The sequence below is a fragment of the Rhinolophus hipposideros genome, assembly GCF_964194185.1.
Source record: "Rhinolophus hipposideros genome assembly, chromosome: 2".
NCBI classification, from domain to species: domain Eukaryota; kingdom Metazoa; phylum Chordata; class Mammalia; order Chiroptera; family Rhinolophidae; genus Rhinolophus; species Rhinolophus hipposideros.
This window is the reverse complement of record NC_138048.1, coordinates 17,884,328-17,909,992: the sequence shown is the minus strand read 5'-3', so window position 1 is coordinate 17,909,992 and position 25,665 is coordinate 17,884,328. Positions and strand designations below refer to the sequence as shown.

Genomic DNA, 25,665 nt, shown 5'->3' with positions numbered 1-25,665 from the left:
TTTTCAAAAACGAGCACACTAAGGTTCAGAGAGGTTTTGTGTTTATACCAATTTTTGCAAAATTGGCTAGAATATAGTTTTCTTGACATCCTTGTCAGACATGGATTGGTAGCTTTTCTGAACTAAATAAAGTGATTTCCCATGAATTTGAATGGGTGATACAGTGTGCAATACATTGTACAGACCTTGACTTTCAATATCACTTTCTGAGAAGCAGAGCTTCACTTCCCTAGACTAGATTAACAGGTCTCAATACAGTGTCATACTACCATATTTCCCTTGTATTCTTAATCACTATTATAATTAAATGTGCTTGTATTATTATTTTGAGATGTCTGTCAGTTTTGATTTGGAGCAGTAATTTCATTTTATAGATAAGGTAGGATTTGTTATCTTGTTTGAAAACTTGAATATGTGTGTATCTATATACCTATGTCAGTATGTATGTTTATGTAATTAGCTAACCTATAGTGATTCATTCTAGAAGAACAATGCCTCGTTCAGATGAGATATGTAAAAATTTTACATAACACCTCGCCTGTGTTTCATTATAGGACAAGACCTACCTTGGCTTTCTGCTTTCTGGTCTGTGGGCTGCTCAGTGTTTTGGGGTTCTCTACTTTGGAAAAGACGTATATTTTATAAGAATTAATACTTTGGAAAAACACCTATGATAACCATCTTTGTAAGAAAGCAGAGGAATCTGAACCAATTTAAAAATGAATTATATGAAAATTTATTAATTTCTTAATCAGGTAATCATTATCAGATTGATTGGGTTGTTAGTTGTTTTAGATTGACCAAGAATTTGGTCGATTATTAAATATTTTTAGTATTTAAATTATTAAATAATTTAAAAAAACAACAGCAAAAACAACAAAAAACAAACAACAACAACAACAAACTGTCGAACAGTTAAGAGGAATATGTAATTTTTCTTCATATTTTTATGGCCACTGTTTACTAATGTCCCCTATATATTACTATACAATATTAGTAGATTTAGTACTATGTAGTAGACTAAGTTGCTTATTTTGAAAATCCCAGGAGTTATTAAGGAACACCAATAAATACATTAGTTTGAATTACAAAAATCTAACTTCATTTAATAAATATTGTTGTATCTGATTATACTTTCTTGCTGAGAAAATTTGACTATGTTTTGTTTTGGTATAAAGTTCATTGGCAAAATGTGAGACGATCAATAGTTTTTGATTTTAGAGATATATCCTGAAAACCTTACCACTAGAATTATCTGTGTGACAAAATTTCCTTAATAAATCCTCATTACTTGATTGCAGGTTGAATACTTCAGACATCTAAACCAATTAGAATCCTGATTATTTTGATTGCCAGAAATCCTGAAATGTATATATTAGTCATCGATGTATTCGGTTTTTATATCAGACACCTGTGAATTAAATATTTTTAGTGGCTTATGATTCACAGGAAGTCAGTTGCATTTCATTATTTTTTTCTGGATTTTAGGGATTTTGCTTTCGCTTCATAAAACGTATGAGTAAGCTGATCAATCTACTGTAGGCAGTACAGACATAATATTAGCTTCTAACTTATTTGTTAATTAGTTTACGATAATGCTGATAACTAAAACAGATTACTTCTCATACATATTCATGCTTGCCATTAATTTATGTATTTTTGGCATCACCTTCTAAAAGGTGACATCTAACTCCTCCAATTGTTTGGAAACTAGGCTGACCTGTGGTTTCTAAGGATAGGCTTTGAAAGCTTTGTGTCAATGGAGTAATCTTAAAATCAAAATCCCACCTTGTCTGCTGGAACACACCGAAGTAAAACTTAAATTCTGCTTTATGTTTTTATGGGACTCTAATCAGCTAGCTATATCAACTCTGTCATGGACTGTTTGATGACATTTTGAGGTAGAAAAAGTAAATTGCCTTTTTTATTGTACCCTTTGCCAGACATTTTCATACTTTGACTCAAGGCAAACCATTCAGTTGAGGTGATTCAATTCTTTCATGACTACAGAGCATTTTGAGTAATATTTCTAATTCTGTCATAATTTGAAATACATAATTACTCTTCTTCTCATCCCCATCCCCCCAAAAAAGAAGAAAAATGGAATTTATGAGTACCAAATTTGAACATCATGGTAGTAGTAGTAATAGACATCTTTCAGAAATATGTATTTTCAATGATAGATATTCCTTTAAGCTTGTTCTAGTGTTCTGTTTAAAAGGCAAGTCTTAGATTCAGTGAACTAGTTCATTTATGTAAAAGCTTAATGATTTTATTATGCATGTGACTGCTGCAAGGTAGAGTGCAAAACAGAGTACTTCAGCCAGAGGTCCCCAAGTATTTTGATTTTTAATGTATGTTTAAGATACTTTCACTTGCTTTTGGGGTATGAGTTCCTTTGAGATAATGAGAAGAAGCTTTTTTATCCAGGAACCTATAGTATTTTATAATTATATAAGAAATGTTAGGCTCTGCTTTTGTGTAACATAGCACAAGTAAGACTGCTGTCCTTAGAAATGCCTGCTTGCAAGGTTGGTCCTTGGCTAGCAGCTGGGAACTTGGATTTCTGGAGGGTTCTCACCATTCCCAGAACTGGAAACAGTGGCTGACTGTGCCTGAATTCTTCATAGAAACAATGTGTCTTCTGCTGAAGTCCCACTTTACTTCTGGGAGGCTAGATTTTGACGGGTGTTGGCTGAAAACTGAGTCTCTAATGAGTTTCCCTGGTGGACATTTTGTAAGCGTTGTGACAATTGGCTGCTGGAGGAATTAAGTGTGACTCTGTCAGTAGAGGACACTTGGAAGGATATGCCTGCACTCCTCCTCACTTTGCCCCATGCGTTTCTCCCTTTGCTGACTTTGCTTTTCATCCTTTTGCTTTAATAAATCAACCATGAGCACAGCTATTGCTCAGTCCTGTGACTCTTCCTAGCAAATCACTGAACCTGGAAGTCCTCTGGAGGAGCCCTGGCCCAGCTCTCCTATTGTAATTTAAGTGATCTGGGATACATATTTTTATATAATAATGAAATATATGGTCTATATTACATCAGATGCTTACCTACTATAAGAAAAAGAAGAAAGAAAACTGCATCTTCATTCCATTGACACTATAAATGCTCAGTGACCGACTATTTTTCAACTTTGAGTTCTGGATTGTGTTCATGCAAGTACTTATGTGTATGCTCTGGTTATTTTATAGACCCAGACCTCAGTCCTCCTGGGTTTCTAAAGCCCTGATTTTATGTTCTAATTACAAGCAATCTGTGTTTTAAAATTAGTTTCATTGGGACACCGAGTTTACAGAGAATGTATTATTCTGTCTAGATTTATCATGCTAAGATAAGCCGTACAAAATTTGGACCACAGAAATACTGGGAACAGATTTATGAGTCTGTCTTTCCCCCTTTTTCCTGCTCTAGTAGTTCATTTTTTTTTCTTAAACGAAGGCTAATTATTTATAAAATGTTGCAGTGTTACATTTATAAAACTAGTGTTTTTGTTAACGTAAGTCCGCTTAGTAATCTAGTATCAGAAAATATATGCAGAGAATAAACATTTTAACTTTTGCTTTCCATTTGGTCTGCTACTAACTTTAAAATTTTAGATATGATTTTAGTTTTCCTGAATGTATGTATTTCTTTAAATTTTTTTTAAAAAAATAAAACTTTCTACATTTTGTTTCTTAACTGTTTTTGTTTTAGATAGTTTGCTCCTATTTTAATATTGTATATCTCTGTTCCGTCTCTATAGACACTTCTATGTTATGTCTCACTAATAATGCATAAAATATAATAAAATAAATAATTTTGAAAGCACTACAAGTTTGACTTATTCCTATCAATTTAGTCTTGTGACTTTTTTTTTTGGATTATTTAACAACAGTGTCTAAACAACAGTGTTTCAGGTTAAAAGCATTATAGATGTCTAAAGAATATAATTCAGTATTTTTTAACCCCTCAGAACTATTTAATTAGTTGCTCCATTGCCATGATTATTTTGTTTCTGAGTATCATAGGAAATTTTTTTTCCGTTCACCCAAGCCAAGAATCTGTCTACTCATGTAATTACAGCTGAATATGTCTTTTTCTTTTAATATGGTAAAGCAGCTTATTACTCCTTTAGGTCAAGAAGAAAGTAAATATTGTAGTAGCAGGAATCAGTAGAACATTTAGTAATTCTGCCCTTAATCAACTATGTAATACTGGGCAATGTTTTCTTTTAAGTTACTAAATTCACATCATTCTCCTTTTCTGGTTTTTATTAAATTCCCATATCGTTAGCTCGCTCTTTGTTTGTTTCCTTTTATGTTTGTAGATATTAGGATACAGGTTTTACACTTGAACCTATGTCTATCTGCAAAACATTCAGTCCATGATATTTAATGTTAGAAACTGACGGCAAATGCCCACAAGTACAAGCCAGCGATATAAATGAGAAAATAGAGTTGGTATAAGAAAATGAGGAGTGGAAAAAGTAAAAAAAAATCATGTTTCATCTACATTACTTCTGAAAAATTGAAAGTACTCTGCAAACTAAACGGTGTGCATCAGATCTGGTACAGGCACAGTTTGCGATCTATATATTGATTTACATATTAATATCTTCATATATCTACCTAAGATACTGAGTATTTAAACAGGTTCGGTTCCAAATCTATGGTATTTTTGGCTAAACATGTCTTTCAATTTACTTTTTAGAAGTAAAATATACATTACTTGTTATATGACCAGATTAGAAACATATGGCCTTTTCAAAAAATGGTTTACCGAGGATTATTGATACGCCAATTTCATGTCTTCTTTCTGAAATAGTCATATAGCCACCTTGTTAAATGTATAGATATGCTTCATTTCAATTTTGTTGTAAACCGAAAATTGCTCTAAAAAAAAAATTCATTTAAAAAAAATTCATTACTAGAAATTCCTGTACAAAACAGAATTCTTTTGATCTTGTTCAGTTGTAGAATACCTCTTTGGTTTTACCTATTTATTTTTGTTAAACAGATTTTTTTTCCTTAAACCTTAAATGAATATGCAGTGATAGAAACTTGAGAAATTCTACTTCCATCATGGCTTGGATCTAACAATCTGGCACTTCCTTTCTTGCTTCCTTCCGTATCTACTAGATTGTTTGGATTTCTGTTTTTTTGTTTGTTTGTTATTTTTAACTTTTATTTTGTTTTTAAAACTTAAAGTAACTTATTTAAAGCTGTTAATTACTGACAGCACTCATCTTTCCCCAAAGTTTAGATTTGCAATTCCAGAATTGATTGTGACGACTTAATCTCCACTTATGTCAGATTGTTCTTTAATATATGGAAGGTTTAAAAAATATATAAATTCAACTGTGTTAAAGATTTGCATACACTATTACTGCTTTGTCATTAAACTAAATGAGGTTTTAAAGTCTTAAAACCACAGTTGTAATAAGATAGAGAACTCAACCATAACTGTGCGACTAAAGAAAATACTAATTGATGATGCCCTCTTTTCAATTGTCCGAAATAGGCTTGTCTCATGCAGCGTTTTTAATTGAGTTATAACAGTTCTATCTTTTTTTTTTTTCCCTTCTTGTTTTTATAGCTCTAGGACTCTTTAACTTGTAAAACATTTTACTTTATTAAACATGTGTTTTTTAGTAATTAGATCTTTTTTTACCCCCACAAGGCAATAGTTTAGTAAATATAATATTGCTTATCATGTGGTTAATTTTAAGTTTTTCTTTTCCTTTAAATTTTTATTCTGAATTGTATGTTTGAAATTATAGAATGGGGAAATATTTTAAGCAGATAGACATTCAAGGTAGTTTTTCTACTGATAGTGCAATTATGTTTTCTAAAAGCAGAAACTATGTAATTATGGTTATATTACATGAAAAATCTTGTTGAAAAATTTTGAGATAAGTAGCAGTTTTGTTTTCTTTTCGTTCTTTTTAAGCACTGCTATGTGGTTATCACTGTATGGTTGCTGATGACATAACATTGAACACGGCAGAGTCACTACTTTGGACCTGACTTACACACGTTTTTCTCAGTTTTTCTTAGATATTAAGTGATTTTAATGAGTCTTTTCCTTTTCGAAGGAGTTTCATCAAGCAAATGAGAGCAATCTTAGTAGTTTTCAGATTTTTCTGTATCGCTTTGAACATCATGATTCCTGAGATAGAGATATTTTAATAAATACTCTTAGCAAATGATATGTAAAAATTAAGGAAAACACCACATGCCGTTGTGCTTAAATATGTATTTCTCTAATATTTTAGCTGGGAAGTTCTAAGATTCCTGTTGTCAAACATCAGATGGTGGCTGGAAGAATATGGCTTCGATGGATTTCGTTTTGATGGTGTTACATCCATGCTCTATCATCACCATGGAATTGGTACGTAACTGATCTACGTAGTACAGACATAACTAATGATTTTGTGATTGTTTTTATTGGCAAATTACAATCAGGTTTGGGGTTCAGTGGCAGAAGCTACAGTGACTATTACTGTTGGCTTGATTTTTATCTGTTCCATGTGTATCTTTTCTCTAGTAACGTCTGATCACTTTTTGGCAAGAGGTTGGATGTAATTACATTTTATAAGTAAATAAAAGGTAGTGATTTTCTTTTAAATATATTTACTTAATAATATGCCATTTTTAATATGTAGCTTTCTTCTAAAAATGTTTTCTAAGGAAACCATTTATTCCAGCACCCTCAAGATGTGAACATGACAGCATTTTCGATGAAAAATAAATAACAAAAATAATAAATAATAATATTTGTGGGAACGTGTGGGTTCCTGCATATTAAACATTGAAGAAAACATGCATGTTTTAAGTACAGATATACTCAGTTAAAATTAAATTGTTTAATAATTTGTAATTAAAAATATTAATCAAAGATCTTCAATTTAAACATTGTATGAAGAAGTGGGATCATAGACTCCTAATCAGTATATACCATGGCAAACAATAATTTTATTTTAATGGCCAAATATTTACCAGCAACAACCAATCCAAAAAAAGGGACTTTAGATTGTAAATCTTGAAAAGTGGCTACCAGGAAAAGAAGCTACGTTAAAGTATGCTGCTATCTGCAAATCATGTGGCATAATCATGGAGATGTCCTCATGCAATGTTCCTGGGAATGAAGTTCGGTCTATGAAACATGACAGGTTTCATTAACATCCTCCAGTTGTGAGAGAAGTTTAGTTAGGGGATGAAAAAGGCAAGCACGGCAAAATTCAAGAAAGATCCTCTCCTAGGATAAAACATCTCATGCTCTTGCAGAATCTCCCTCTGCTGAGGACTAGGTATTTTCCAAGAAATTATTGAGTTGGGGAAATGAACTGAAATCCATACATATAGGACATGCTTTGTATGAGCAAGCAGCCCAAGAAATGTTAAAGAAAAACATTCTGATTTAATTAACGTTTACCCACTTTGTGATGAGGAAAAAAATAAAACACCCAAACAAAACTGAAACTATTGCAAAAGAACACATAGCAAAAAAACAAAAAATAAAAATGAGATTAAATAATTAACATTAAGACAGAGAGTGTTTAATTTATAAAATTCAGTAACAGAGAAATTCATTATATGACAACTAGAAATAAAAATCAATTACCTGCATGGATGAAAAAAAGAATGGCTGGATTCCTACTATTTTGTTCCTAACAGTTATGTCTACAGAATTCTTAGGGAAGGAAAATGTGTCCAAGAAATTGATGAAGAAATTGATAGCTGAATAACCATTGAGGTATAAATTTTAAATATCTTAAAACTAAAACTTCAGAATAATAATAATTATGGAATGTAACTTCCATAATTATACTTGGAAATATCCTTCAGTGATGAAATTCAGCAAACTGAAAAACGTGAGTCAAATAATAAAGAACTTATATATAGGGAAATGGTGGAAAAAGGCAGATGTTCAGCACTAATTTGATTTAATTAAATAAGAGCACAACTGAAGAAATAGAAAGTAAATGGTATAACCTCAGTATATGTTGGGGGAAGAGGCGGTTGAAGGATGTTGAAGAATGTTAAACTATTATATTGTTATAGGAAATCCATTTTGCATAAATTGAAGCACATATTTAAAATAATATGAACATCAATTTTGTGATATTTTTCATACTTGCTTTACTTCAGAGGGGTCGAATAGAAGCTAGCTAACATTAACATCTCCTGACATGTATCTAAAAGCTGTATCTGAAAGTTGAATTTTAGAATTTCTTTTGATATCATTTATTTTTCTGCTTTAAAATTCAGTTAAAATTAAAATTTTTAAATCAAAGTGGTTTTGTTTCTTTGCTTTTGTAAAACAAAAAGTGAATTGCAGGGTGGTCTTTACTCTGAATGTTGATATGGACTTTTCTAAGTTAGATTATGTATTTGCTGCTGATGATGTTACGTGGTATTCAGGCTCATTCCACTTTGCTATGGTAACAAAACTGATATCAACAAACTGGTGGGGTCCTCTCTGCAGAGTTAAGACTTGCATGCTAACATAATGCATCCCTATTGTTTTCCTTTTCTCTAGGTCAAGGTTTCTCAGGTGGTTACCATGAATATTTTGGACTACAAGTAGATGAAGATGCCTTAGTTTATCTCATGTTGGCAAATCATTTGGCTCACACATTGTATCCGGATTCAATAACCATAGCGGAGGTAAAGCCATAATGATCTCTACCGACTCTCTGACCCCCTTTAGTATAGAACATTTTGTCAGCATATAGTATTTGAATAATTAATCTCATGTTGTCAATATTTCCGTCACTAAAATTGTATCTTGACTTCAGTACAGCTACCTTGTATGGGAGGCACATTGTTAAGAATTCACTGTTTTCCTATGAGGAGGTAGTGTACACTAATTACTTGTCATTTCTCTGTTAAAAAAGAAAATGCCGGTGTTTAGAAAGTAACATATCCTCATCAGTGGACAGATCCTTGTGCCATGAGACCTTGAGCAGAGAAAAGAATCAACTATCCATGTGCTTCTATTTATTTATATATTTTTCTTTTCTTGTTGAATCATTGGAGATGGCATGGATCTCTGCCTGCAAGCTTCTCTGAAGCCTCTCTTCTTCAGATGTGATTACCTTTCTTGTTTATGTTGCTGTTCTCCGATTGCCAAATGTTCACTAGTTATTCATGATTACTGAAGGTTCATGATTAACTGTCCCAAAGCTGCACTGTAATGATATAATTTGGTATATGCATAATTGACAATTCCCCTCTTGGTGATAAATGTGATAAATTAAGAAGTTTGTTAAATGCTTATGCTAATTTTGATTTAGAACTAAAATCCCTCTGGTTTTCTGAGTCCTCTGACTAGGAATTAGTATTAATATTGAATTCAGTATGTTAAAGCATGTAAAAATAATAGGACTCTTGTTAAGAGTCAGAGTTAAGTTGCATATTCACATTATTGGCCTTTCTTTTGATATCATTTAGTTCATTGGGATGAAATGAAATAGTGACTGTCTCATTCTTGTAGTGTCTATTATTTGTATAGCCTTTTTTCATCCATTGTTTCTTAGAACCCCAAATCTCCAACTAGGTGGTATGATTTCCTAGTTTATCTGTGGATAGAGAACAGTTACTCTCTTTAGGCTTTTTCCTTCTAAGTGTCTTCTAGGAATAAAACAATGGATCCGAAATTCATGGAATAAATTCTAATATAAAATTCTAATATAAAAAAACTAAACAATCATAATACCATTTTGGTACCCAGTATTGTTTCCCACTCTTTACCTATCTACATTTTGTCATAGCTTATGAATCTTGCTAATACTTGTGTTAATACTTTATGTGCTGAATATCTTTTAACATCAATCCGAGTGTGTTTTAAACTTTTATTTTGTCTTTTATATATTTCAATTTTATCTGTGAAACATCAAAAATTTAAATATTTTGTCAATTATATTTATGGCAATTCAAAGCACAGATATTACATATGACACATTACTATAAGCAAATAGCACAAATCAAAAGTGAGTACTGAAAAAAAAAGAAGCAATGCTTAATACATGAAATTTAAAATTGTTACATTGATCTTTTTGTTCATTTCCAGTAAAATAGTTTCATTATCTAGGGAGCCCTTTTCTGATTATCAGTTTTTCCACCAATGAAACTTTGAGACTTTAGCCTACTTTATATAACTTGGTTTTAGATTTTTTTTTTAAACAAGATGTGTCTTCATTTTATTCTACTTAAATTGAAAACTACTTCAATTTCAATACATCACTTTTCTGTCTAGTCAGAGTCTCTTATAATGTGGAATTGATCCTCAGGAACTTTTTTTAAAGAAAGGAATGTGGTGTAACGAATAAGTAACATAATTTTGCATAAAGTCCTACTGTAGATATTGCAATTTATTATAATGACAATTACTAAAATTCAAACTTTTTTCCAGATTATATCTACAACTCCAAATGGGTATATTTCCTATATTGATTTAAAATATTTTTAAATTAAGGTTTTTCCCCTCTTTGAAATAGTCGTAACTGCTCTTTAGATATTAAAGAATGAAAACTATTTAAACTTTATTTGAGACACATGATTATTTTAATATGCTATCTTGGTAGGTATCAACCTTTTCATGTTTAAAATAGATTTATTTTAGTGATCTTTATGTTTACCATTTTTTCTTTTAATATTTTAAACAGTCATTAACTTTCCACTTTCAAAAGAAAGCTACAAATATCTCATATGCATAATTGGAAGAACTTCCCAGGAATCAGATTTAAGAGTCAAGACCAACTGGTGTCCAAATAGTTTTTGTTGTTGATGTTTTTGTTTGTTTGTCTGTTTGTTTAGCAGGCTCTATTTTCTATCAAACTATTACTTAAAACTATCTTTAGACCAAATAGAAAATGTACCTTTATGTTTTCTTGAGAAAAATTACCTTGATCTTTAATACCAATCTTATGAAAACTCTTGCAGGAAGGCATTGTGTCTGTAATTCCAGTGCCTAACATAGGTGCCTGATATTTTACATATTCAGCCATGTTTATAAGGAATTGAACTACATACTTATCATATCTGTGAAAATGTAGCATATTTTGATAAATATGACATCTTTTAAAATGGCTCATTTTCTGTTAACCATTCATCTTTCATTATTTTCAATTTTATAAACTATAAAGTACTATGTAGAAATAAGATATAATTGACACATATTTTATTTTCTTATGGATGTATTCCATCATGTACTGTATTTACCTATAACTCTCACCCACAAGAAAACTATTAGTAGATTATTTGGGGATCCATAGAAGTCATATATTTCTTTATTCCAGCTTTTCTGTGGGAAGAGTTTGGGGATTGTGTTGTGGAAGAAGCAGCATTTGAGTTAAACCTTAGAGAGCTCATAGTATATGGTAGTCTTTTATAGGAAGTAAGGATAATAATCTAAGGAGACTTTGGGCAATGATACAAGTAGAAAAGTTTGTGAGAAGCACAGGGAAAAGTGGATGAAGTATTCAGTATTTGACATGAGCTAGTACAAAACAATGTTAGAAAGATGTAGGTCTCTTCAGTGCATTTTCTGTGTACTTCGGAGACAATTATCATAAGATATCACCAGGTCACTTCATGATAATAAGTGTATATGTGCATTTAGGCCCTAGTTTATGAATTCTTGAAGGTCAGATAGTATGTCTTATTTATGTTTGAATCCTAACAGCACCTTCATTCGTGCACTCAGAAAATATTTACTGAGTGCTTGCTTAATGCCAAGTAGTGTTCTACTATTCTAGCTACTTGGCAAATATTAGTTAACAGTAACAGCAACAAAACTTCTGCACCATGGATCTTGCATTCTGACAATGAATGAGGAAGCAGATAATCAAATAGTAAAGTATATCAGCAATTCTTAATGTATGCTGAATCTTAAGCTGAAGACTGAGTTTTTGATTGTTGGCTATTGAATGCTATTGATGGGCAGTAATAGGCACAGACTGTCTCGTAAGATGTTAATTTGGCAGCAGTTAGTGGGCAGAGAAATTGGAGATGGTGAATTCCATTTAGACACATAGTGGTCTAAGCAAGCAGTAATTAAGTTTACATAAGATAGCGGCTGTAATAGAGTAAAGGAAAATGATTTATTTGGAAGATACTGTGGTGTTAGAATTGCTGGTACTTGGCTCATATTTTGCCCTGGTTATAATATATTTTGTTACATCTGGGTCCTTATTACCATTTATTTATTTACTCACTTATCTGTTTATTTATTTATTTGATTATCAGTAATCTGGTGGGGGCATGACAAAGTATAAAGACACTGTTGAAAGACCTGACATCTGAGTCCTGGCTCTACCATTGAGAAGCATGTATCTAGAGTTCCCTTCGTCTCCATAAGCCTCGGTTTCTCTATCTTCTGAGTGAAAATCCACTAGATAACCTCAGAGTCCAAATGTAACCGACTATATTGAAAGCCATCTTTTTAAAAAGTTTATTTACTTATTTTTTCAGTTATAGTTGACATTTAGTGTTATTTTATATTATATTCAGGTGTATGGCATAGTGCTCAGACATCCATATAATTTATGGAGTGACCCCCTCACTTAGTCTAGTACCCACCTGGCACTATACATAAGTGTGCAACATTATTGACTATATTCTCTATGCTGTACACTATATCACCATGACTATTTCGTAACCACCAATTTGTATTTCTTAATCCCTTTACTTTTTTCACCCTAACCCACCTCCATTCTGGCAACCATCGGTTTATTCTCTATATCTATTAATCTGCCTCTGTTTTGTTTGTGTGTTTATTTTGTTCTTTAGATTTCATATAAGTGAGATCAGATGGTATTTCTGACTTATTTCACTTACTATAATGCCTAGGTCCATTCATATTGTCACAACTGGTAAGATTTCACACTTAGGGCAAAGTAACACTCCACTGTATGTATGTACCTCATCTTCTTTATCCAGTCATATATCGTTGGGCACTGGGATTGCTTCTGTATCTTGGCTATTGTTAGTAGTGCTGCAGTGAACATAAGCGTGCATATCTCTTTTAACAAAAATTAGTGCTTTGGATTTCTTCGGATTAATACCCAGAATGGAATTGCTGAATCATAAAGTAGTTCTATTTTTAATTTTTGGAGGATGCTCCATAATGGCTGCACCAATCTGCAATACCACCAATACTGTACCAGCGTTCCCTTTTCTCCACAGCCTCACCAATACTTGTTTGTTGATTTATTGATGATGGCCATTCTGACAAGTATGAGATGATATGTCATTGTGCTTTTAATTTGCATTTCTCCCATTATTAGTGATGTTGAGCATCTTGTCATATGTCTAATGGCCATCTGTATGTCCTCTTTAGAGAAATGTCTCTTCATGTCCTCTGCCCAGTTTTTAATTGGGTTGTTTTTCTTTTCGGTGTTGGTTTGTATGAGTTCTTTATAAACTTTGGATATTAACCCCTTATCAAATGTATCATTGACAAATATCTTCTCCCATTCCGTAGGCTGTCTTTTCATTTTGTTGATGGTTTCCTTTTCTGTGCAAATCTTTTTAGTTTGATATAGTTCCATTTGTTTATTTTTTCTTTTGTTTCCCTTGCCTGAGGAGGTAGATCAGAAACGATATTACTAAGAGCAACTTCACAGCTTACTGCCTATGTTTTCTTCTAGGAGTTTTATGATTTCAGGGCTTACATTTAAAACTTTAATCCATTTTGAGTTAATTCTTACGTAAAGTGTAAGGAGGTAGTCCAGTTTCATTTTTTTCACATGTATCTGTCCAGTTTTCCTAACCCTATTTATTGAATAGACTGTCTTTACCCCGTTGTATATTCTTGTCTCCTTGTCATAGATTAAATAACTATATAGCTGTGGGTTTATTTCCAGGCTCTCTATTTTGTTCCATTAATCTATGTGTCTGTTTTTAATGCCACTATTGTGCCATTTTAATTATTATAGCTTTGTAGTGTAGTTTGATATCAGTTAGTGTGATTCCTCAAACTTTGTTCTTCTTTCTCAATATTGCTGTGGCTATTCGGGGTCTTTTGTGGTTCCATGTAAATTATAGGTTATTTGGTCTTGTTCTGAGGAAAATACCATTGGCATTTTGATAGGGCTTGCATTGAATCTATAGATTGCTATAGAAAGTACCGTATATACTTTCATTTATTTGTGTCTTCTTCAATTTCTCTGAAAGCCATCTAATTACTTCACTCTTAATATACTAATTCTACTTTCTGTTTCATCAGAAATGAGCTAAGTGAGCTAAGTGCTCACAAAATACACTCCATGTCAGGGCTATATATGGAGAGAACAAGGATAACAGATAATGCTACATGTGTCTCATGAAAGTAGTAATCAATAAAAAAAGTTCACAGTGTAGCTCAAAAATCAATCTAAGAAACTACGACGTCTGACAATTAAGTTCACGAACTCATCCTAGAAAAAGTGCTACATACCTCATTGTTGAAAATCACTATGGTCACCTTCGAAGTAATCCCCTTGGGAAGCTATGCACTGACGCAGTGCCTAGTCCACCCTTCAAAGCAATTTTGGAACTCTTTTTCTGGAATGGCCATCAGTTGTTGTCATATTACACTTGATGTCCTGAATGTCATCAAAATATCTTTTTTTCAATATTTCCTTTATCTTCGGGTAAAGAAAGAAGTCATTGGGGGCCAGATCAGGTGAGTAGGGAAGGTGTTCCAATACAGTTATTTGTTACTGGCTATAAACTCCCTCACAGACAGTGCCGTGTGAGCTGGTGCATTGTCGTGAGAGCCATGAATTGTTGACAAGAAGTTCAGGTCGTCTAACTTTTTCACACAGCCTTTTCAGCACTTCCAAATAGTAAAGTTGGTTAACTGTTTGTCCAGTTGGTACAAATTCATAATGAAAAATGTCTCTGATGTCAAAAAAGGTTAGCAACATCATTGCAACAAGTTCACAAACTTAATTGTCACACCTCGTATGTTTTATCAATAATAATTCTATTATTTTGTGTTTTCTATGACACCAAGGAAAAGAAAAATATAGTCTCAGGAGATCTATATTGTCCTGCAGTGAAGAGCATTACACATTATTTGGGAAATGAGATATGTTATTACATTTTTATCATATGTTACCAAAACACTCCAAAAATTCATGCTGCTCTTTATTGTTTCTATTTACTAGCCTCAATGTTACTGGCAGAAGAATACTTAGTAAAAATTTGAGCAGTGTGAACTGATAATGCTGATGTCTTTTGTTTTAGGATGTATCAGGAATGCCAGCTCTGTGTTGTCCAATTTCCCAGGGAGGGTGTGGCTTTGACTATCGATTAGCCATGGCAATTCCAGATAAATGGATCCAGGTAAGAGTTCCTGTAAATTATTTTTTTTTTCCTGACTATGTATTATGTTGGTTTAGTTATTATTTATTTGATTTATTTCTTAGTTGTGATGATTAGTCACAGGTATAATTATTGAAGTACTAAATTCTCCCATAAGTGTATTGATTCTTGTGCTTTTTCATAAGGTGCTTTTCAAACTTCTAAAAGTTCTAATTTAAAGTATTCACAGTTGCACTATTCAGGCAATGGGAACATATGATTAATATAATTTTAGCTCTGTAAATGGAATTTTACATTATCAATGCAAATATATGAAACTTCAGTGCTCTATATTTAAAACACATTATAACTTCATCAATGCATCCATTTCTCCCTGCAGATCATCAATTAATGTAGAATTCATTCCTTAATTCCCAGTACTTGCTTCATAGTATGGTCTTCCCTCAACATATTTGGATCCGTCCACTCCTTCATTCAGCATTTAAAAGTCCTCACCCTGTGTCAAGCGCTAAGAATTAATAATTATATGTAACACCTTACACTTCATTTCTGATACAATGCTATTAAATTTAATAGCAGTTCAAGTAGTGTGGATCGTATTTCATATCATTTAATGTTTGCTTACAGGACTAAAGTTGTTATGCAGACTTAGATTTGATGTAGAACATTTCTGAGTGGCCAACTCCATAAGCTGAGGCTGAATATGTGTAAGGAGTCAGATATATATCAAATAATCACAGCTTTCTGATGAGCCCTTTAGTACAGACGTGACCTGATGCCATGAGATACTGGAAGGGTGTAACTTTGCATAGAAAAACCCTAGAGCCTGCTCTGAAGGAAGTGGTTACTGCAATCACCTCTTAACAGTCTTTCCTGTACCTCCAGGTAGGTTTGTGCAGTGCACAACTGTGACACTAAACCTCTACCAGCACAGCTTCTGATTCTCCATTTATAATGACTCGTCAAACATTGTCCAGTCAAAAAACAAGTGTTTTATAAAGACGGTTAGAAATCAAAAACATGAGTGTTTCAGCTTAAATACCTTGGAAAGTTGCTTTATATTTGTTCTTTTTAAGAAAAATGCTGTGGTCTTCAAATTTCTCACCTTGGTTTAATGTTCTTTATGTACCAACCATCACTTACAATTTCTTATCTTTCACATAGATTTTTTTCCCTAACAAGTCCCATATCTTACTTTTTTAACCTCCCATTGAGAAACCTTCACCAGTCTTTGCACAGATTCGAGAATACTTCAAGGTACACATCAACCTAGAATGTTTCCAAGTTGATAATACCTCACAGTGGGATTTTTTTTTTCTTTTCTGTATAAATGATGGAGGTAATTTCTTTTTCTTTATTAATGTTTAACTTACTACACATTTTAGTACTTTGTGTGCTCCAGGTACTGTACTGGGCAGTACATCATACAAGTGAAAAATGTATCGTCTTTTCCTATGTTTAGGATATGACTATGCTGTCTTCTTAGATTGTAAATTATCTGAAGGCAGATGCCATCTTTTCTGTTATGTAATTATTTAAAAATATTTTTGCATCATGAAAATATTTTTTATGCATATTTATATAAAGTGCATATTTTTGCACTTTAGTTAATAAAACCAGAGTTAAAGTCAAATTAAAAAAAAACAACTCAGAGATTTTTCCTCCCTACTTTTGTAAGTTGTGAATTTAAAAAATAATTGCATAAATGACTGTCATTCCCTCAATAGTCAATAAAACAAACAAAAGTATTAATGCAAATGACAACTCTACTCAGAATATATATGGTATTAATTCATATCGACCCATAGGGTATGGGTTAGATTAGAATTCTAGATTCCATTTATGTTTGTGTTGTTCACAAGCAAATTATTTTGTACTTGTATGCTTTCAAAATCAGTAGTTTGGAATATCATATTAGTTTAATTATTTGCTGAACAAATATTTGCCTATCTAAAATATGCCAAATTTGCTGTATGTCCTTTAATTGTAGTTGATCATTTTTATTATCTAATAATGTTCATGTAAAGTTGATATAAGTATTTAATTCATTTCTTTATTCATTGATTCCACTCAATATTTATTGTGCACCTAGAATTTTTTATTATACATAAATATTTAGTCTTATGTTGAGAAAATTGTAGATTCACATGCCATTTAAGAAATAATTCAGTGAGATCTGATGTCCTCTTCACTAGTATCTCCCCAATGGTAACATCTTGCAAAGCTTTGGTACAATATTACAATATTACAACCAGGATACTGACATGATATGGTCAAGATTCAAAACGCTTCCATCACCACACAGGTCACGCTGCCTTTATAGCCACACCTGGATACCCTCGTGGCTGCTTAACCTGTGGCAACCACTAATCTGATCTCCATTTCTATAATTTTGTCATTTCAAGAATGTTATATAAATGGAATCACACAGTATGTAACTTTTCTGGATTGTTATATTTTACTCACCAAAATTCTCTGGAATTCTATTCAGGTCATTGCATGTATCACCAGTGAATAGTATTCCATTGTATGGATGTTCCACACTTTGCTTAATCATTTGCCCATTAAAAGACATCTGATTATTTCTAGATTTGGGGTATTATACATAAAGCTGCTATAAACTTTTGTGTACAGGTTTTTCTATAACCATAACTAATACTTTAGGATAAATGCTCATTTACTTTTATTACTCCAGGATAAATGCCCAAAAGTGCAATTACTGGATAATAATAGTAGTTGGATTATTTTTTTAAGAAACTGCCACACAATTTGGAGTAGCTGTACCATTTTATATTGTCACCAGCAACATTGGAGAGATATAGTTTCTGTACATCCTCGTACAATAGCACTTGGTATTGTCACTTATTTTTACTTTAGTCATTTTAATAGGTGTGTCGTGACATCTCACTGTGGTTTTAATTTGCATTTCCTTAATGGCTTATGATGGTGAACATCTTTTCATGTGCTTATTTGCTTTCTATGAATCCTCTTTGGTGAAATATCTGTTCTTGTTGCTTGACCATTTTCTAATTGGATCAATTTTTTACTGTGAAATTTTGAGAGTTTTTTTATATATTCTATATTCAGCTGTTTTATTGGACACGTGGTTGACAAATATTTTCCCCCAGTCTCTTGTCTTTTTATGCTCTTCCTTTGGGCTTTCACAGAGCAAAAGTTCTTTGTTTATTTTAAATTTGATGAAGGCCCGTTTATCTTTGTTTGTTTGTTTTTTTTCATTTAGAGATCTCTCTTTTGGTGTCAAATCCAGGAATTGTTTGACTTTCCTATGTTTTTCTATTAAACATTTTATAGTTTTACTTTTATATTTCTAACTCCATGATACATTTTGAGTTAATTTTTGTACAATGTGTAAGATTTAATCAAGGCCTTTTTTTCTTTTTGACTGTGATGTCCAACTCTTCCAGCATGATTTGTTAAAAAGTCTCTCCACCTTCCGTTGAGTTGTTTTGTACATTTGTCAAAAATGAATTGGACATATCTGTGTAGATCTATACATTAGTTTCAAATTATTACTGTATCTAATTACCAGAAACTTAGTGATGTATAAACACAAGTTTACTATCGCACAGTTCTTACCATTCCGTGGGTCACAAATCTGAAATGAGTCTTACTAGGCTAAATTCACGGCATTGGTAAGGCTACATTCCTTCTATAGGCTCTGGCTTCCTTGCCTTTTCTAGCTTCTAAAAACCACCTACATTTTTTGATCATGGCTCCTTCTTTCATCTTCAAAGCCAGCAAGGTAGCATCTTCAGATCTCTCTCTTACTCTGACAATTCCTGTCTCTTTTTTCAGAAAAATCCCTGTAGCTACATTGATATTCACAGATTCTGAGCATTTGGATGTGAATGTCTGTGGGTAGTCATTATTTCCCTAACATTCTGCCCTTTGGTGCTCGGTGACTCACAAGCCATTATGGGGGATGGCTAAGCACATCTGAATTCCATAGGGGGAAAAAGAAGTCAACAAAGGAAGATACCAGCAGACCTGAACCCGATTTTGGGTACCAAAGTCTGCATTTCTATTGCTGCTTAACAAATTACCACAATCTTAGCAACTTAAAACATCATTCAGTTATTATCTCATGGTTTCTTCAGAGGACATCCATCGTATTCAGAGGTTTCACCCACACTCTAGGTAAAGGCTTACTCAAAGAGGTGACTATGAGGCTGTGGAGGGCAGCCTTGAATTTTGCCTATCATAGAGTTCAGTTGACACTTTGAACAGACAAATGAGCCCTCAGAGACAGCATGTGTTGAGTAAATGAGAAGGGGCTCTTTTGAGGACATAACTTTGAGGAGCAGCAGCTTTTATAGTATAGGCTGCGGAAGAGACTTTGCAGAATGCCTCGAGTGGTGGGAAAACACAACAAAACAATCAGGAGTTGCACAGTGGTAGACTAAGAAGGAAAACATTTTAGGGGGAGGAGAGGGGTCACCTTGTCAACACATACAGCTAGTATTTGCCTAAGAAAGAGCAAGGTCATCTGAAATCTTGGCAAGGTCACTTGCTTTGAAGAGATGTTAGCGGGGGCAGAAGCCAGATTGAAGACTGACTGGCAAATGAAGTGGAGACAAAAATGTGTTGTGTGTTCAAATGACAATTATTTTTCATAATAGTCTTTGAACTTTGAAATAATAGTTGTTTTTTCATTATCGTTTTTAAAGAGTGGACCACAGTACTATCCCTGCTACTTTTTTTTAATCCAACCTAAAAATATAGCCAGTATATCTCTGCCTTGTAAAAGTTACAGAATTATATTGAACAACACTTTTCTGTAGTTATTAATCAAGAGGCAGTTTTTGTTACAGGGGAAATAAAGCTTGCAAAAATCCTCAAGTGCAATGATCAAACTATCAGAACACCGTTACTTGGGCAGTCTGCTTAAAAGCTATGATTTCAGTAAAAGGTTAAACAAAGATATCTTTGCTATGTGGGTGTGCTCGTATCTGCGTGTCATATAATTTATATCGATAGGGTGTATACCTTCAGGTTGGGATTTAATGTGAAAACAGTTATTTATGCAAATTATTTTCTTCCTCTCATCTAGCTACTGAAAGAGTATAGAGATGAAGATTGGAATATGGGCAATATAGTGTACACACTCACAAACAGACGCTACCTTGAAAAGTGCATTGCTTATGCAGAGAGCCATGACCAGGTAAATGAATGTTTATAATTGCATATTTGTCTCTTTCTCTCTTTCTCTCCTCTCTCTCTCTCTGTCTCTCTCCCACTTTCCCACAGGCTTCTATTTATTTACATATGTAAAAACAAATGTCTATAGTCTCATACAATTAATATAACTTATTATTATATCTATCTACATCTATCTGTGTCTTTATATGACAACTACTTATACTTGAAAAACATTTTAAAATTATTTTGTAGATTTATAAATTCCACCTTCAAAATGCATTGCTATTTTTACCCAGCCAAACTCTAATTAAAAGATAGTAAAGGACAGTTGCAAGTGCTATCTTTCGTATTTTCCTTTGTTGTAATGAGAGGAATGTTTTTGCTGATCCAGGTAAATTTTAATTTTCCATTTTTGGTTTTCTTCTAGAGGTTTTCTTTTATGCCTTTCTTTTATGCTTTCGCCATTTTTTCCTGTCATCACTAAACTCTCCTGCTAATTGATCACTGTCCCCTCAGCTTCTGCCCCTCTTCTCCTAGTGTATTCTGAGGTATTTTAAATGAATGAATGAATGAATGAATGAATAAGAGGAATAAACAAATTGAAGGTGAAATTGATAGATTACTTTCAAAATTGTCTTCACAAATGTAAAGATTTACCAAGAATTATTTCATCCTTTAAGATTTAGATGATTCTACCTTGTATTACAAATTGTTTTGTCAATCGAGATCTTATCTTTTGGGTTAAGCTTGTCATTCAAGTTCACACTTATCCTGGCCTGAGCCAAAGTGTCTATCTTCATTCTCTGCTCAATTCTCCAAGCATTCATTCCTTCGTGCTGTAAAATTCCCACCCATTCAGAGTAGGTCATGCACATTCCAGTCATGTACTTTTCCCCACACTCCTGCCATTCCTGCTTCACCAGGGGAGCTCCTACAAAAAAAACAGTACCCTGGCTCAGATACAGTATTCTCCCTGAAGCCAGTGTCAGGTGTGCAGGGTAAGAATAATTGCTCCGTCCTCCATGTTCTGATCATGGTTTAGGCAGAAAATTTATTTTTATACCTTTGTATTTCGAGCCTTACTATTGTGACTGCTCCTAGTAGTCACTCAATAAACATAAACGGTTGGGGAGGCCATTTAGCTATTTAAAGCTGTATTGATCCTCATAAACACAAACAACATACAGTGTACTCTTTGTATATTAGAAACAAGACAGTAAAAAGTTTTGAATTATTTGCAGTATATGTGTACTGAGAAAGTTGAAGCTCAAACAATAAGCTTTTCTGTCATTCAGCAGAAATTAACTATTTAAGGTAAACAGGTGATCTTTTAGGTGTCTCCTCTAATTATTAAGAAAGTGGAAGTACATAGATCAGAAGTCAGCTACAAAGACCCATGGGCCAAATTCTGCCTGCTTCCTGGTTTTGTGAAGTTAATTGGAACACAGCCATGCTTATCCATTTGTATATTGTGTATAGCTGCTTTTGAGACATAATGCAGATTTAAATAGTTAAGACAGAAAGTGACCAATAATGCCTAAAATACGTCTTGTTTGGCCATTACAGAAACTCTGCTGGCTCATGAACTAGATATACACTAAATTTTGCGTCTTCCAAATCATGGAAGGGCTGTCTTTTCAACTTAAATTGGCGGGAGAGCAGATCCAATGAATATAAAAACACCAGAACTAAATACAACAAAATAAGAAATGAATAATATTAATTTTCTTTTCATTAATTAAGATGGTGGAAACCACTCATCAAACACCTAACAATGTGAAAACTAAAATACATGCATAAATTGTATCTTTCTATTACAAGCTCTTAGCAGTTGTAGCATGTTTTGAGCTTTCAATATACGGTATGTCCATTTTATATGAATGAATGAATGAATGAATAAGAGGAATAAACAAATTGAAGGTGAAATTGATAGATTACTTTCAAAATTGTCTTCACAAATGTACAGAAACATTATAGATTTACCAAGAATTATTTCATCCTTTAAGATTTAGATGATTCTACCTTGTATTACAAATTGTCGGGAATGTACAAAAAGATGCAAATTGCCTAGTTCTTTCTAAAATCAAATGTACAAATAAATCTTATAAAATTATAAATATGTACATTTATGAAATGGATAATATGGAAATGTATACATCATAGTAAAAATCTAACAGAAGTTATCAAAATGATTTTATAACAGAATAAGAGATTATAGAAGTATACCCAGTTACACATAAAAATATAATTAATTCTGAACAAGTGGAAAGGGCAAATTTTTAAAGAAATATTGCTGTCTAATCACAATTTCATAAATCTATATCTCATATGCATTGTTTTCAAACTTGTTTTAACATACCACCCTATTTTAATTTTTAAATTTTATTAGGGTGACAATAGTTGCTAAAGTTACATAGCCACCTATTTTCAAACTAAACTTATATGGAACTCTGTTATATGTCAGATTGAAGCTGCATTTTATTGATACATGTATTATTAGTCTGATAGGGCTTTCATAACAAATTACCAGAGACAAAGTAACTTAAATGACAAATTTATTTCTTATGGTTCTGGAGGCAGAACGTACAAGATCAAGGGGTCAACAGATTTAGTTTCTTCTGAGGCCTCTCTCGTAGGCTTGCAAACGGCCGTCTTCTCTCTGTGTTCTCATGTGGTCTTGCTCTGTGCACCGTCCTTCTCGGTGTCTTTTCGTATAAGAACACCACTCATATTGGATTCGGGCCTGCCCTATGACCTCACTTAACCTTGATTGCCTCTTTAAAGGCCTCATCACCAAACATAGTCACATTATCCTTTAGGACTTCAACATGAGTTGGACCTTGGGGGGGCACAATTCAGTCCATAACAGTACACATTTTTTTTCTGTTTTGCTTTAAAATATTTACCTGGAAGTTAAAGAACAAAGAGGCTGCTTTGATAAAGCAAAAAATACAAAACAAAAACCAATTGAACTCAAGTAATATAGATGACAATTACCATCAGATCAAACTTTGAGAATTCTTGTGGCAAGAACCATATTCTGAGCCAATTCTTTCTTGTTCCTCAAACTAAGGACAAAATTATAACAGGTTTGTAAGTAAAAATGTTTTTCTAAAAATGAAAATAATTATAATAGGGTAATGAGATCACAGTTTAATCTGTATTATATGTTTCACTATACATACATTATTTTTTTCAATGAAGAACACTTTGCATTAGTTAGCTGTTTTTAACCAGGTTAAAAACATGGTTTCAGATTATATTAAGAGCCCTCTCTTCTACTCAGCATGTTTCTGAGTTACTTTCCCAATTTATCAATTGTTATAGTTCCATGTAAAACAAATTTCAGCTTAAATGAAAAATCAAATGAGAAAGCAAAATTTACGTTTTTAAAAAAAGGTGTCAATCCTCTGCTGAAGGGGAGGATAGTCCACTGTATTATATTCATATACATTTATATATAAATACATATACATATATAAATACATATATATAAATACATGTACATATAAATTATTTTTTAGAAACTTACATTCTTTCAAAACAAATAAATTCATGGGATGCAAACCATTTCAAAAATCTATTTAGTATGCTCAACATTCTAATAAATATTTATTCTAATTTCAAATAATTTGAAGCATCCTCTCAGGTATAACAAATAGGTGGTTTATCACGAGTTTTTCACCAAGCACTTTTAAAAATAAAAATCAGTCCTAAAAATATATGTGTTGATCGCTAACATGTTTTACCAGATCACCTTAACACGGAAAGAAATTATTGGAAAATACATAAAATTAATGGAATTAACACACCTCTCCTACATTGTTTTCCACCCTGTGTAATCAATCTTGTTATTTTAGTGTAAATCAGAGCTGACTAGGACCTAGTCTTCGTATTTATCTCAGTGACTTTTACTTCTGTAGGCACTCGTTGGGGATAAGTCACTGGCATTTTGGTTGATGGATGCTGAAATGTATACCAACATGAGTGTTCTGGCCCCTTTGACTCCAGTTATCGATCGTGGAATACAGCTTCATAAAATGATTCGACTCATTACTCATGCACTTGGCGGTGAAGGCTATCTCAACTTTATGGGTAAGTGTGGGTTGAACACATATCCAATCGATGTTTAAAGTGTGAACTATTAGGTTGGTGCAAAAGTAATCGCGGTTTTTGCAATTATTTTTAACCTTTTAAATCGTAATTACTTTTGCACCAACCTAATAATATTACGTACACATAAGTCAAGTAGAATATTTTGATTTGGCTGTTTAGATTTAAAATACAAAATTACATCTGTATGTATTTACTATACTATCATGCGTAAACTACAAAAACTAAATTAAGATTGTTATACTAATATACTACATGAAGCAAAAGTAGTCTAATAGCTGGTATTTTATTCAATATTGTTGACAAGTGGAGTGAAGTACTTTTAAAACCTCAAATTATTATTTGGAATTTAATCATTCTGGGTCTATTGAATTATTATACTGTTTATACATTAAACATAAGAAAGAAGAAATTGTCATGTCATAACATAGTATGCTAATGTAATTGGTTTTCTTTGAGGTAATTGTACACCGGTACATTTGCATTATAAATATGAAAACAATGGCCCTGGATATTGTGATGGTTAAAAAAATTATTTTAAGAAGTACAAGAAAAAAAAAAGTATTCAAAGATCATTGGTGTCTGCAGGATCTTGAATGATAAAATATAGTAATCAACCAATACAATTTTCTGTTCTATTTGGTTAACAACGACCATTTGAACATGTGAATTTTAGGAGATATTGCCAGCTTTTAAGCTTGAGAGAGACAAACTGGTAAATGCATATAGGAGGCTGCCTTACTTTTCTACAGTGAAAGCCTTAGTGCTACAAATTAATTCATTTGTTTCTGGATGTTTTTATAGGGAATGGCAGATTGGAGTTTTAAAAGCTTCAATTTGTGTTAGCTCAAGGTTAGAAAGCAAAGCCCAGTAAACCACTCACTAATGCAAGACTGTACCATTGGGTGCACTGCTCTTCTCTTAGGATCATCAAAATTTGTTACTATTCCTAACCCTCCAGGAAGTTTCCATCCCGACCTGGTAGGCTGCACCATCATGCCCCCCAAGCACCAGGCCAGATTTCCCAGGCAGACATAAGAGGCATTGTATCTATAGGTAAAATCAGCCTATGTTCTTTAAAAGTAACG

The 25,665-nt window shown here is 32.8% G+C and overlaps 1 protein-coding gene across 1 annotated transcript in view; it reads left to right on the top strand.

Annotated features, from left to right (window-relative positions):
• GBE1 (1,4-alpha-glucan branching enzyme 1) overlaps window positions 1-25,665 on the top strand; it is a 262,701-nt gene that overhangs the window by 171,338 nt on the left and 65,698 nt on the right. Inside the window, exons 8-12 of the mRNA XM_081076639.1 lie at window positions 6,265-6,380; window positions 8,532-8,659; window positions 15,227-15,325; window positions 20,376-20,486; window positions 24,388-24,559. Of these exons, the coding sequence (XP_080932765.1) occupies window positions 6,265-6,380; window positions 8,532-8,659; window positions 15,227-15,325; window positions 20,376-20,486; window positions 24,388-24,559 (626 nt within the window). The remainder of the gene's footprint in view (window positions 1-6,264; window positions 6,381-8,531; window positions 8,660-15,226; window positions 15,326-20,375; window positions 20,487-24,387; window positions 24,560-25,665) is intronic.